We start from the raw sequence: 14972 nt of genomic DNA on the forward strand, positions 1-14972 counted from the left end.
AGTAATTTAAGTTTAAAGTGCTACAATGTGAAGAAAATACTGTACAACAAAACGCGGGGGCGCGTTTGCCGACCTCAGAGGGTTAATCTATCACATGTTCCAGAGCAAATCGATTTTGGTTAAGGGGAAAATTCTGTTTCATAACTTTATATTTAGGCTACTGTATATTTAACTTAAGTCCTGTATGGCCTAATAGATAGCTGCTTTTGTACGTTTGACTGAACACTTGCTTGTGTTTATTTCCTATTATTACACGGCTCTGTGGAATGCTTGATTTAGATTGGTCAATCGTGCCAACCAGTGGTATGTTATTCCCTGAAAACAACTGCTAAAAACTAATAACACAGGCTCATGCAGGTATCTGTCGCTGAAGTCGGTGCTATAGGATTGCTAGAAAAGTTTTTTCCTCATGGAAATTTTGTGTTTGGTAAGCTAATAAAATATTAAAACAAACTCAGTCAAATCAATATTTTGTGTACAGTTATTTAATTAGGCCTATGCCATCTGGTCTCGTGGACTTTCTCTCGTTTCATACAAACGCAGCTGCTGCCATTTTGCGACTTTTGTTTTGTACACTGTAATGGAATATAAGATAACAAACAGGTAAGATTTTGAAACAGTTTCATCTCAAATCAATATCTCTTATACTGCGAAATGCTGTGTAATGAGAAGTATGACCGTATGTATACCGTATCTCTTAAATTTCCGTCTAGTTTGAACTTGCCACTCTAGCAACTGCTCTCTCCACGGAAGCTTTGCGTTTAAAGAAATAATAAAATATTTAGACTCAGATCAATATTTTGTGTCTAATTATTTACTTATGTGGCAAGTAGCCGTGTAATGAGCAAGATAATGTACATCCAGACGTTTTTTATCTCCGAAAAAAAAAAACGTTTAAATAAATCACCCTGTTGGGGTTTATTCTGAGATAACAACCGGCTGGATGCACATTATCCCTGACATATAAGATATTTTTGGATATTTTTTTGGATAAAAATATCCCTGTTTTTCCCTATTTTTACCCTGATGTTGCTCATATATATATATACACACTATAATGAAACAAAGTAGTATGATCACATTCTGTAAATGTTTGGGAAATTATTTCATTAAACACATAAGATAAAGTTGTGATATTAATTTTAGTAATATTAACTTTATTAAAATGTAAATTTGCCCCCTTGGTAAATATGATCAAAGATGGCTGTAAAAAATAAATCTGCATTGTTTATCCTTTTGATATATATATTTATTTATTTATTTTAAATGCAAAAATCTAACCTTTCATTGAAGTAAAATAATTGAAAGTGGGGGGAAAATCACATTATGAAATAAATGTATTTCTCCAAAACACATTGGGAACAATTATTTGCCCCCTTTTATTAAATACTTTTTGCAACCTCCTTTTTCCAAGATCCAAGTCTTCTCCAATAATGCCTGATGAGTTTGGAGAACACCTGACAAGAGATCAGAGAGCATTCCTCCATACAGAATCTCTTCAGTTCAGTCCACTCATTTTCAATAGGGTTCAGGTCAGGGACTGGGGTGGCCATTGCAGATGCTTGGTTTTGTGCTCAGTGACCCATTTTTGTTTTGACTTCGATGTTTGTTTTTGGATCACTGTCCTGTTGGAAGATCCAAACATGGCCTGTTATAAGAATTCTAGCACAAGCTGTCAGGTTTTGATTTTTTATCTGTTGGCATTTGATCGAATCCATGATGCCATGTATCTGAACAAGATGTCCAGGACCTCTGGCAGAAAATTAGGCCCACAACATTAAAGATACAGCAGAGTATATCATTTTACACATGGGGTACTTTTTTATCCCTGTATTAACCCATTTTAAGTTTTTGTTTGTTTGTTTGTTTCATCTGTCCATGAAACAGATGAAACAGAGACTGTTTCTTAGAGATTGCTAAGACATTTTGACATATCATATCAATGTGGCAAAACAACACATTGATTGATTGAATTATTGTATAATTGGCTTGTAAACTATTTAACTGCTATTAAGTACACTATTTTTAGATCTATAAACTTGGAATCTTAGCAATCTCTACCTGTTACTAAAAGGTACTCAACCAGTCCATTAAAAAAGTAATAAGAATGTGTGCCAGAAATCCAAGACATGAGCAGTGATGGTGGACACACGCATGACTTGCACTAATGAATCAATACTACCTTTCATAAGCTCTGGGTCATTATAATTCTCAGAGTGATTCAAATCACTATGAAGGGAACTGCAGGCTTATTTGTATTCTGCTTCTGTGCTGGAGGGGGAAGGAAGGCCAGTCGGCAGTTTGCACAATCAGGTTCCCAGCAGAGTAGAGGTGGTCTGGTCAGGAGAACCTAATTCTCTCTCACACAACGGCTCAGGGGGATCAGGCATGAGAAGTGTCATTACGATGACAGGATCCAATGGAATGATTTGAAAAGAGTGCGATTGAGGTTGAGAAGGAAATCTGTGAAATAAATGAGTTATTATTTCTGCTGTAGCTGTGTATGGAGAGAAAGACAGAGCGGGGAAAAAAAGAGATGGAAGGAGGCAGGCTGCTTAGTGAGAGCAAGAGGCAACCGCTTTAGCCCCAGGGTGATTGGACCTCTCTTTTCAGACAACTGAAAGCTGGGTCTATGCTTTGGACAATCACAGCATGGTAGAGTTTGTGCACACACGCAGACATTCAAGTCAGGATTATGTCAACAGCATGAATAACATTACTGCTCGAAATGTGCTACAAAATCATCTCTCACAGAAATTTTGCTATCTTGTTTGTTGTATTGAATTAGTTATTGTATTAATGATTGCCGAGAACTCCATGTGGAGTCTATGAAATCATAATATTGGAAAGAAACTTTCACTTTATTATATTCAACCAATTGCTCTTCTCTCCTTTTTTTCTCTTTGACTTTTTCTCTTCTGTGGAAAACAAAAGAAAACATTCTGAAGAACTGTTATTGTCCATTCAATGACAGTCATTGACTGTATGGAAATTTTCATTTTTGGGTGAACTGTCCCTTTAAGCCCTAGTATGTACATTTATTGCCTTGGTCTTAATGTATATTATCCTCAAATATATTTTGAGTTTCTTCATCTGAATTTTCTGATTCCCAATTAAATCCAAAAACCAATTAACTTGCTTAACACTGGTGTTTGAGGCCATCAAGTGCTTGACTCCTCTTACAATAATCATTTCCATCATACGAGCCAAATTCACACTTACGGCTCAGGCGGGCGGCTCTCAGCAGGAGTAGGAAGCCGGCTAGCCCTCCCGCGATGTCCAATAGAGACATTCTGCCAGCTGCTGTTTTCTTATTTTCCGAAAGCGCAAAGAAATGTCCGTCCATCATTCATGGGAAACTTTGAAAGTGCCAGTTGCCCCATTGAAGAAGTGCCAAACTTCACATTTGGAAGGCCAAGTTCCTCTGAGATGCCACCAAAACACAGCAGCAGGGTTTTATCCAGCTGTCAGCTGTAGAATGCCATCATATCATCGCTTTATTACAAATGTCAGACTCACTGCTGGAAACACCCCCCATTGATTAGTGGCTGGATAATTGGATTGTGGCTCTACCTCAGAAACACTGGCTGGGGGGCAATTAGAGGGTGAAAACCATGAAATGCAATGTGAGGATGTGCATATAGAAGAACCGGACAAGAGGAACAAGGATAAAAAGTGTGGACATGTGCTTGAAGAAAGTTCTGGTTAAGAACACTGCATTCTAATGCATTCTATGATTTCATAGCGAGGAAGTGAGACGGTGAGTTTACGCACACACTCAGACGTGAGTGTGGGACACCAGGTCCTTGAAAGCAAGTCAGTGTACCAGTCGGTGTATTACCGAAAGCCATCAGAGGCAGACGGTTGGTGATAACTCCACTCCATTAAAGGGTCGGAGGCATTGGAAGCCATCAGAGAAGGTGAGACAAACTGCTCCCTGTTGAAGGGTAGGAGGTCACTAGTAAGCCGAGAGTTGCTACTAGTGTGTCTCACGAACCGAAGCTCTCTGACTCTTCCATTCAGACAGGGGAGCCCCGAATTGAGTGATTCAGGTAGTCAGGAATAATATTTTAGCCTTTAGTTAAATACGATTGTTATTTTTATTTCTTATACATATTTTGTGATTTTTTTATGATTATTTTAATTCTTTTTCTATTAAAAAGGTTTTAATGCCTTGCCTAATGTAAATAAATAAATGCTATATCATAATAAAATAATACATATTTTATTTTGATATTATTATATAAAAGCAATAAAACTATATCTAATGTTTCTGCAGACATGAGTGCAATAATAATCTAGCAAGTGTTTAATTCACCTAGAATTATTGTATTGCATTAGGAGGTGACATTTCTTTCAGTTTCAGTTGTCTGGCATGCAGTAGTAACTTAAGACGCTTGAGGCTTTCTTTGAGAAACCTGCCAAAGCCAGAATCCCTCTCTTGTACTTTGAGATATTAGTAGTCTTTTAAAACTAAATGCTTTTTTTCTTTCTTTTTTTGCAAAAGTCATTTGAAATAGCCTAAGGCAAAGTTTTATAGACTTGCTTGATTTATGGGGTAAGTGATAAAAAAAGCTAAACAAACTGTTCTAAAATATCAACAAATTAGCAGCAGAGGGGCAGCCTGAAAGTAAGCTTACCTTGCTATATGTCATCAATAATGAAAAGCCTCAATTTAACAGAGATTTAGTGACAAATACATGGAATTAATAATGGATAGGCTGTACTACTCAGTTAAGGAGCCAATGCAAACAAAAATAGTGATGACAGGCAGAACAGCCTGAATCCTGAATAAAATTTCATAATAATAAAAATCACCTTTTCAGGGTGTTGAATTCCAATTTAAATTTCATTTTGTATTTTCAAGTGCAAAACGTCTGAAAAACACGTTATGTTGAGATTAAGCTTGAAATCTTCACTCGTCTTTATAACCAGTCCCTTTATCTTTCTCTTGAAAGAATATTTCTATGTATAAACTGACCCTACATTATAGGTGTCATATGTCCATTGGACATAAAGAATAATAATGCACCACAATGCAACACACTTCATCACAGTGTCAAACACTTGTCAAACAGTATATGTGCTATAATAAGCCTACTGTATCAAGCAGAAATATATAAAAGAAACACCAGTTATATCACAAAGGACCAGATTGTCACCAGCAATGTCACGATGCCAGGAAGCTTCAGTACACCATTCTGTAAAAAAAAATTATATGGGGGCCTTCTAACTGACACATTATAATGTTTCCTGGAAAAGTGTTTTCACAAATCCAGTATCCATAGTGATAGGCTGTTTTAAGCTCATGCTACTAGCACATACACCACAGACTTCTGAGGACACAATCTATAAAATATCAGGCAGTGGCAGTGTATTAAGAGAAAATACACTGTATTAAAATACATATTTCTGTGAAAACAAATCTTGTGCAATGTTGCTTCTAAGAAAGATCATTAAAAAAAAATTGATAGGGTTGCACCGATATGAAAATTTTGGCCGATACCGATAATTCTTTATATTTTGAAAGCCGATAACCAATATATTGGCCGATAAATCTAAATAAAAAAAATTATATCATTTTTAAGAGCCTGATTACAAAAACACCCTTACCATTAAAAGCCATGACTCAAGCACACAATTATAATGTTCTTATTATAATTTTATGTAGCCTATATGACATACTTGTATGTTGCACTTAACTGTACACTTCCTTTTTGAAGTGATTCCAATCATATTTCAAGCAATTTAAAGACATCATGGAGAACAGTGCGCTGATAAATCCATTATTTATCAGCTTTAATATATCTGCCGTATTGTATTATTGGGCCGATAACAATAACATAAAAAATGTAAATATATCGTCCGATTCCGACATGGTGGCTGATACATAGTGCATCCCTAAATTTAGATTTTTTTTTTTTTATTATTTTTTTTTTTTTATTGCATATTTCATTGATTATATATAAAATAAAATAAAATGAGTCAAGGATGAAACCAAATATTTAAGACTGGGGAGGACCAAAGGTAAAAGTTGAAGAATATGTTACTGAAACACAGTGTTGGAGAAGTTACTCTAAAAAAGTAATTAATTACTAGCTTCTAATTACATTTTCAACAGAGTAATTCGATTTTAATTACTCTCTACAAAAAATATTGCATTACTTAATACTAATTACTTTCTAACTCCCGACCCATATCAACCTCGACCAGTTGAACAATACAAGGATAGACATAAAACTGCTCTTTTAATTCATTCAAATAAATAAAATAAAATTGCATAAATTATTCTTAAACTGACCAAAGTATTTTAAATGGAGAAGGTTACTTAAAAACATATTTTTACACACATCAGTTTTATATAGTATTGTTCTATAGTCTATTCAGTATTTAATGCAATTACATCATAAGTAACTGTAATTAAATTACAGAAAAAAATAAGAGTAATTCCTTACTTTACTTTTTCAAAGGAAATTACAGCAATTAATTACTTAGTAATGAGTTACACCAGTAATGGGCGACTTCGGTCCTGGAGGGCCACTGTCCTGCAGAGTTTAGCTCTCAACAGCCTGAAGCTTTCTACTAATCCTGAAGACATTGATTTGCTTGTTCAGGTGTGTTTTATTAGGGTTGGAGCTAAACTCTGCAGGACAGCAGCACTCCAGGACCGAAGCAGCCCATCCTAGAGTTACATCCAACACTGCAGAATCACCCATACTGATTGACTACTAAATGTAGACGTTTCTGTTTCAGTGTCTATAGTGGTTACAGCCCTCATTTGTGTGTGTTCTTCAAAATTAGAGGATCTGGTGTTCACAATACATTTTAGCAGTGGTTTATGGTGAAATAAATAAATAAAAATAAATCTATACTGCATTGAGCACATGGCTTTAATGGCATGTCAATTCACCAGACATGTCAATTCACCAGACATCCTTCAGTGCTTGTTATGACCTTTCATACAGACACGCTCCCCGGTGAGTCTGATGATGCTTCAAAAAAAGGACAAAACAAGATACATCTATGTAAGATCATACTGTAATTACTGATGCGAGTTCAAAGAGAATCCGTCAATCTTATGTGGCAGGTCAGACAAGCCGCTGTTGGTTAAGAAACCCGCTGCACCCAGGAACCTAGACGAACAAAGCACTCCATGCGCACACATACACACAAATGGAGACATTGCAAGCAGTTAAGATACTGAGGATTAGAAGACAGAAATTTCTCACTCTGCTACACAGCTTAAAAACCGCACAGCCTAGAAACTCAGACAAATGTAAAGACACGGAATGCAATGGGATGGGCTAATATATATATATATATATATATTTTTTTTTTTTATGTTTAAATCACTCACTTCCATTGTTTTCCAACAACTAGGGGTGTGTATGAAATTATCCACATGTAAATTTTCTGTACATGTATCTGTTGCCATGAACAAAATGTGTATTTGGATGGAACAAGATGTGGGAAAAACCAAACAAAAAGCCCATTTTTAGATAGCAAATATATCTATTATAATTCATAAAAATATATGCTTGAACTATAATCAACAGATGTAACTCTATTCCATTTATAAAGTTATAAAAAATATGCATTAAATAATATTGAAATTATTCTTTTTTATATAACCATGTAAAATACATGCAAAATACAAAAAAAAGAAATAATCTCAAAAAAAGATATATAACAATCATGACTTCTTAATTGGCATGACAGTCTGGTCACAAAATGTATCTACTGTTGGTTGCTTTACACTCTTAGAAGAAAAGATTCTATACACTGTAAAAAAAATATATATGATCAATAAGTTATGACAACATATGTTCTATAGACTCAATTTAAATATATATATATATGCCAAAAAGGTTCTATGTATGAAATGTCTTAAATTATTGCATAACACTATTGTTTAAAAGGTTAATTAAATGTCTCTAATGATAAAGTATGTTTACGAACTGTTTAATTCATAAAATTTAAAGTTAAAAATGAATTAAAACAAAATTAAATAAAACTAAATTTCATAAATTGGTCCCATGATGGGAACCCTAAAATGCTATATGAAGCACATGACAAAACCCTTCAGGGTAGAGTTCTCAACGGGCCTGAAAATTACAACCCGACCCGACCCGGCCCGTGGCTTTTAAAGCCCGGACCCGATGTAACCCGACACATAAACATGAATTATCTGCCCGAACCCGGCCCGCGGCCCGACGGATTTTTTTTTTTTTTCTCTCATACACATATTATCATGACCAGCAGATGGGAATTCAAATCAACCTTTAATGTTCACGCCTTTTAACAATACAAACAACTGAAACAATAAACTTTAAATATATAAATAGGCTGTAGTAGCGATGGTGAATTCACCTGCGGCAAGTTTACTTCTCACCAACTCCATCTTCTTCTCCAGGCTAAAGGCGTGCACGCAGCGACGTCAGGTCTGCCCCCGCCCCTCTCCATGATGCACGTTACACGCAGCAGCCAGACTTTCTTTACGGTGACCAGCAGCGATGATTAATAAATGTCTTTTTTGTTTTTTTTACTGAGCGGAAAAGATTAAGCCCGAGGTCCGACCCGACCCGAGTCATTTGATTATATTTTCGACCCGAACCCGCGGGTCCCGTCGGGTTTGTCGGGCCGACCCGACCCGTTGAGAACTCTACTTCAGGGTTCTATTATAGAATCTTTTCTTCTAAGAGTGTAGTATTGTAGGCCGCAGCGGCCTGCATTCTCATTGGTTGTCACAGCTAATTTGCATAAACTGCACAATATTGCTAACAGTTACTTCTCTCACCAGTAACTCCAAAATTTCTCAACTGTAACATGCATGTTGTAGCATGTGTAAATGTTGATCTCCATTAATGTGAATTCTTGGAATTCTGCATATTTACATTCAATAAAATAAGCGCTGTAGGAAACAGATGCGATGTGAGCTTGATCTACGCATTAGAGAGTCTATTAAATCTGTCAAATCTTGGGCTTATTCTACGACAAAAGTTGTTTTTTTATCTGTTGGCCTGTTAAAAAGTTCCAAGCTAGAACAGATTGTACATGAGAGACAAGCTTTTCTGGGTGCGTTTCATCTAATCACATAGCAGGAAGCTGAGTTTAAGGAAATAAACAGATGTTTAAACAAATGAGGTATACATAACGAGGTCCAGAATCATACATCCATAAGAAGCAGAATCGACTGCACTCATGCTGAACCATAACACATGTGCACCTGTAATTAGACTCCCTCACTGAGAATCTTCAAACAAACAAAAGAAAGGATGGCAAAGCACACAAACAGAGCAGAGGAGCGCTTTATGTGAGCGTGAAGAACCATCAAAAGCAGAGGGTGTTCTTAGCTAATGCATCCCTCTCCATTAGATAACAGGGGTCAACTACAACATCTCCCACTCTACCCTTCACCTCGAAGACTCTGTGTGGCTAAAAGGATGGCGGCGCCGCTGAATTCATCCACACTCGGATACGAAGGAGAACAAAGCGCTGAGATGCTTGCCAACTGGCGTAACAGTCTCACAGACAATTAATTGAGAGGAATGAGAGTCAGAAAAATGTCAGCCATGTTTACATTAACATATCTTAACAGAGTTAACCGGGATGTTAAGAGTATGAGTCAAGCAGCCATGCAATTTCGTTGTTTTGGGTTGTTGAAAAATGCATTTGTGTATGCATTTAAATTAAAGGCAAGTATCATTAATTATGAGTTGCTTTGCCTAATAAAAAAAAACTTTAATCCAGAATAAAGCTGACAAAATGTAGTAGATAACATCAATCACTCACAATACATGTAAAGGTCCTCTTAACATTAGTGTGGCATTTTAGCTCATAAACCTACATCTAATTCACTTACCACCTGCAGTCCAACTTACTAGCCTCTATTTATAATGCCATTGTAATCCTTCTCAGTGCAAACATGCCTCAGTCAGTGCTATTTGCCTAGTGCAATTATTGTTGCACAATTACCACCCATGCTAAGAAGACAGTAAACAGACTTTTATTGAAAAGAGGTATTTGTGCACATTTTCTGTTGATCGTGGCAGCAGTAATTCATCAAAATGATGATCATGACTGGACTTGCATGCACGGTATAGTCGAGCACATTTTAATGATCCTAAAAAAAAAAATCCAACACAACCTGGCACTCAGAAGCGACCTGTAAGGTGGATAATTGTTTAACAATTAGTATGAGCACTATTATCTATCATTTAGAGAATATTGTGCGACAAACAGCACATGCAAATAAAGATACTTAGTAATCCCTATATAATACCATAATCCCTATTTAGTGAATTCTCCCCGTGTAAGGTATTATACATTGTCTGAGTTTACTTCTTGTTCTGTTTGAAACAATTCAGATCAATCCAATATTGTGCCATTGTCAAATATAGTGAAGAAGGTTATCAAAATACCTTGGAACAAATAAGAACAAGCATATAAAACTTTATATAAGAAGAGAGTGAGAAACAGCGGAAGATGCCAAAGTTAGATTAAGTGCTAGTTAACTGAACTATGCAGTTGTATAGAACACAGTGAACTTGCTGATGCATGAATGGCAACATTCCAAGGGCCTTGTACCTGTCTTCTTTTCTCACAGGATAACAGAAAATGGCCCTTCTCCAAGAACTAACTGCACTAATTTGAGGAAACCACAGCATCATGGTATTATTAGATCATTCAACTGATCTTAAATTAGATATTAAAGGGTGAGATAATGCTGACCTCTGAATGCTATGAAAGTGTTGAATCCAGACAATTGCATAACATCAGGCCGAGTGAGCATGTAAAGTGGAGGACTGAGGCAAGAATTTATTCTAATGATAAAAAGAGACACCTAATTAAGCCATACTTACTCTTTTAGTGAAGGAATTTTAAGTTAAATTCATGAACTGAGGATATGATTACAAATAAAGGTTTCATAGGTTCAGCCAAGCTATTTACATGATAATACGTATATTTTTAACAGCAAGTAAACAAATGCAGGCTATTCATGGTTTTTGTTTTATGCAAACATTATTTGACTCTCTGGAGGTAGTGGCTCAGAGCAGAATGGTGTCCGACTTAATGAACGTCATGAACAATGTCTCCCACCCTCTCCCAGGCATGTTTCCCGAAATGAAGAGTGCATTCAGCAACAGAGTGATCCATCCACGGTGTAAGAGAGGGTGCCACTGAAGGTCATTCCTGCCTACTGCCATAAGACTCTATGATTCTTCCGCTGTGTGCATGAAACATTGACTTGTTTTGACTCCTCTGCCTACAACTGTTTGTTTTAACAAACTGCTTTACATTTGCTCTGTTTGCAACATTTAGTACCCTCCAGTTCAGGTGTATGATGCATTTCTGTATATGATGCACTGTAATATATCTATCTAACGTACAGTATCTATCTACCAACCCAGTGATCAATCTAACCTATCTATCTACCCACCGTTCTATCTAACCTAAAGATCTAATACATAACTACCTACTCACCCACTAATCTATCTAACTTATATACCCATCCACTGATTTATCTAACCTACAGTTCATATCTACAGTTTCTACTCACCCACTGATTTATCTAACCTTTCTACACATCCACTGATGTATCTAACCTATCTAAATACCCACCCACAAACTTATCTACCCACCAACCTATCTAACCTACAGTACATAACTAAAGTACATGCTCACCCATTGATTTATCTAATCTATCTACTCATCTACCGATTTATCTAACCTATTTGATACCCACCCCTATTTAACATATTTACCCACATTACATATATATCTGCTCACCCATCTAACCTATCTACCCATCCACTGATTTATCTAATCTATCTAGATACCACCAATCTATCTAATCTATCTAGCTATACCAACCCACCAATCTATTTAACCTATCTAGATATACCAACCAACCAATCTGTCTAACCTATCTAGATATGCCAAGCCACCAATCTATTTAACCTATCTAGATATACCAGATATCTAGATACCCACCCACTGATCTATCCATTTACAACAGACCAATCTAACCAACATTTCTAACCACCCACTCACATATCTGTCTGTCTGTCTGTCTGTCTGTCTGTCTGTCTGTCTATCTATCTATCTATCTGTCCATCTACCTACCCATCTACCTACCCACCTATCTATCTATCTATCTATCTATCTATCTATCTATCTATCTATCTATCTATCTATCTATCTATCTATCTATCTATCTATCTACAGTATCTATCCATCTATCCATCTACCTACCCATCTATCCATCTACCTACCCATCTATCTACCTATCTATCTACCTATCTACCCATCTATCATCTACCTACCCATTTATCTACCTATCCATCTATCTATCTATCTATCTATATATCTACCTATCTACCTATCTATCTATCTATATATCTACCTATCTACCTATCTATCTATCTATCTATCTATCTATCTATCTATCTATCTATCTATCTATCTATCTACCTGTCTGTCTGTCTGTCCATCTATCCACCCACTCCACTTTGTCTTGTTCTATTCTAATTATCATTTAGATTGAATTAAGGATGCATATATTGGATTATCAGCATTTTTCGGAATTGCTTTTCATTGCAATTCCATACAGGCTCACATTAAAAGGGATGAGTCCAGAAAGGTGCGCAAGTATTTCTCAAAACAGATTTAAATAATCAGATGACTTACCTTCCTGCACTGCCTGGAAAGGGTTGTTTGCATCTACAAACTCCACGGACACAGTGATCTTCTCTGTCTCCAGGATCTCATTGTTGAGGTTGAGATCTGCCACCGCCATGCGGAACACCTCATCATCCTTTTTGGCAGACTCATCAAAAATGGCCCCTAAAACAAGATAATATATTAAGATTGATCATATAGTTGACAACTGGACACAGAAAAAGACACTTGAAAGTAACAGAATCCAGATTGATTTTTTATCTCATTCCTGATCAATACAAAATCTCATGTGAGTGTAGGGCTGGGCGATAAAACGATAACGATTAACGATAAACGATTTTTCTCAATAAAACGATATCAAGAGTTCGATAAATGTTCGATAACGTTCATGCGGCAAAAGCACAACGAAACTCATTTGAACCGCGCGCCACACGGACCATTTATCCGCTCGGCTCAAAGTCCAAACAGCAGCACAGCGCGAGCTTCACTAGAGCAGATGCGTTTACTCTGATCGGTCTCGGTCACGAGATCCAGTGAGAAGCGCTTGAATTCAGCGAAGAACACAAATGTCTCAGTGATTTAAACCAGTTTAAAGGCAGATGAAACAGCGCTGACAAACAGGAGAAACAATACATACAGAAGGCTTTTCCGTCTATAAATTCCCATCATTTACCATGGATTTACTGTAACGTTAGCCTAGAAAAATTAACTACACCATGAAATGCGGGATATACATATTGAATTGTATTATATTATTAATATAGACAATGTTTTGAAGGATTAATGGAATATAATTACAGTATTTAAAAATGTATTTAGGCTACTGTTTTTCATACAAATAAATACCATAGAAACCATAAAGTTACATTTTGCCATGATAGTGAGGTGCTATAGGCTATGCCTGGTTTTATCTGTGGTTATCATGATCTAAATGCATGACACTGGATGACCAATGGTTAATTTTAATAAAACTCAAACAGTCAGAATATAAAATTTTACCAAATAAAAGGGGTTGTTAAATTTTATTTAACAGATGTTACTGTTTTTGTTAATGAACATAAATTTAACAGTAAATCTGCATCCTAACTCAAGCTAATACTACTGTCAACTCACTGTCAAATATGCTTTTCTAGACAAAACTTTTCTAGCTTTTCTAATATTGCAGCCTGCACTGCAAACTGTGCTGAAGATACGTGCCATCAAAGTCAGGCAACATAAACCTGTTTCAAGACTTGAAACAATATCCCCCATTAGCACATGCAGGAACTAAGAAATAAATTTTCCAATAAAGATATTTATTTTGTTAAGGAAAAATGACAAATGTTTGAATGTTCTACCTCAGATTTGAGAAATGTTCACCTGTTTGGCAAGTGTTTGTCATGATATGTTCCGACAATAAAGAGTAGTTGAAAACCACAATTAACGCTCTGGTTTCTACAACTTTCACTTAGGAGCAAAAATCTGCCTTTAAAGGTACAATATGCAAGACTTTTTTTTGCCGCTAGAGGGCGCTACATTCCAAACAACAACAACGGCGTAGCTTGATGACGATGTGAAGGAGCGTGGAATGATGGGAACTGTCGTTTTAAACTCCACCGTGGATGTAAATCAGTCAGACGGGAATCGAAAAATCATGTTCATGGATGAGGTTAAGTTCTATTTTTATAATGACATGCTTTTTGTGGCGAGGGGGGCGTGGTTCAGCGCGGTCTGTAATGGGAGAGAGAAGAGACGAGCGGGACGCAAGTAGGTCAAGTGCAAATTACGAACACCTGTGTCTTATTGCTGTGATCGGCGTGGAGAGACCGCTTATAAGCCGTGCGCTGGAACGAGAGAGAGACTGAAGAGAAAATTGGACACAGAGAAAGAAAACCGGTGGATCCGAGCTCTCATTTTTGAACAGTTTTGTGCCGTCGCGGTTGCCACGGTGAATGCGCGTTGTGCACGACTTTTGTTTGTTTTGCTTTATTTGAATAAAGTATGAGTCCCAGTCACGCCGACCCCTGTCTTCTTCCTTTTATTTCATTAAAATGAATTAACCGCAAGAAAAAGTAAGGTTTAATTCTAAATTGGTTATCATAGATGTTACTGTATGTCAAATTCATTGTTGTGATAACGCTGCGCAGTTTTACGTGTTCTAAACAATTGTTGTAAAAGTACATTCGAACATACCCACATCATTTGCCAAAATACTGATTAATCTTTATGTATAACACATACTATATTTATTTACATGGCCATAAACACCAGACGTGATAAACAATGTCAATAAACTAAACACAAATCTAAAT

General features: G+C 36.5%; 1 protein-coding gene across 3 annotated transcripts in view; it reads right to left on the reverse strand.

Annotated features, from left to right (window-relative positions):
• Positions 1-14972, reverse strand: part of grid2 (glutamate receptor, ionotropic, delta 2) — a 427641-nt gene that overhangs the window by 354294 nt on the left and 58375 nt on the right. For all 3 annotated transcript variants that reach the window (XM_084389289.1, XM_084389290.1, XM_084389291.1), the window contains exon 2: positions 12691-12846. In XM_084389289.1, the coding sequence (XP_084245415.1) occupies positions 12691-12846 (156 nt within the window). The remainder of the gene's footprint in view (positions 1-12690; positions 12847-14972) is intronic.

This window comes from Rutilus rutilus (assembly GCF_951802725.1).
Source record: "Rutilus rutilus genome assembly, chromosome: 19".
Lineage (NCBI taxonomy): Eukaryota > Metazoa > Chordata > Actinopteri > Cypriniformes > Leuciscidae > Rutilus > Rutilus rutilus.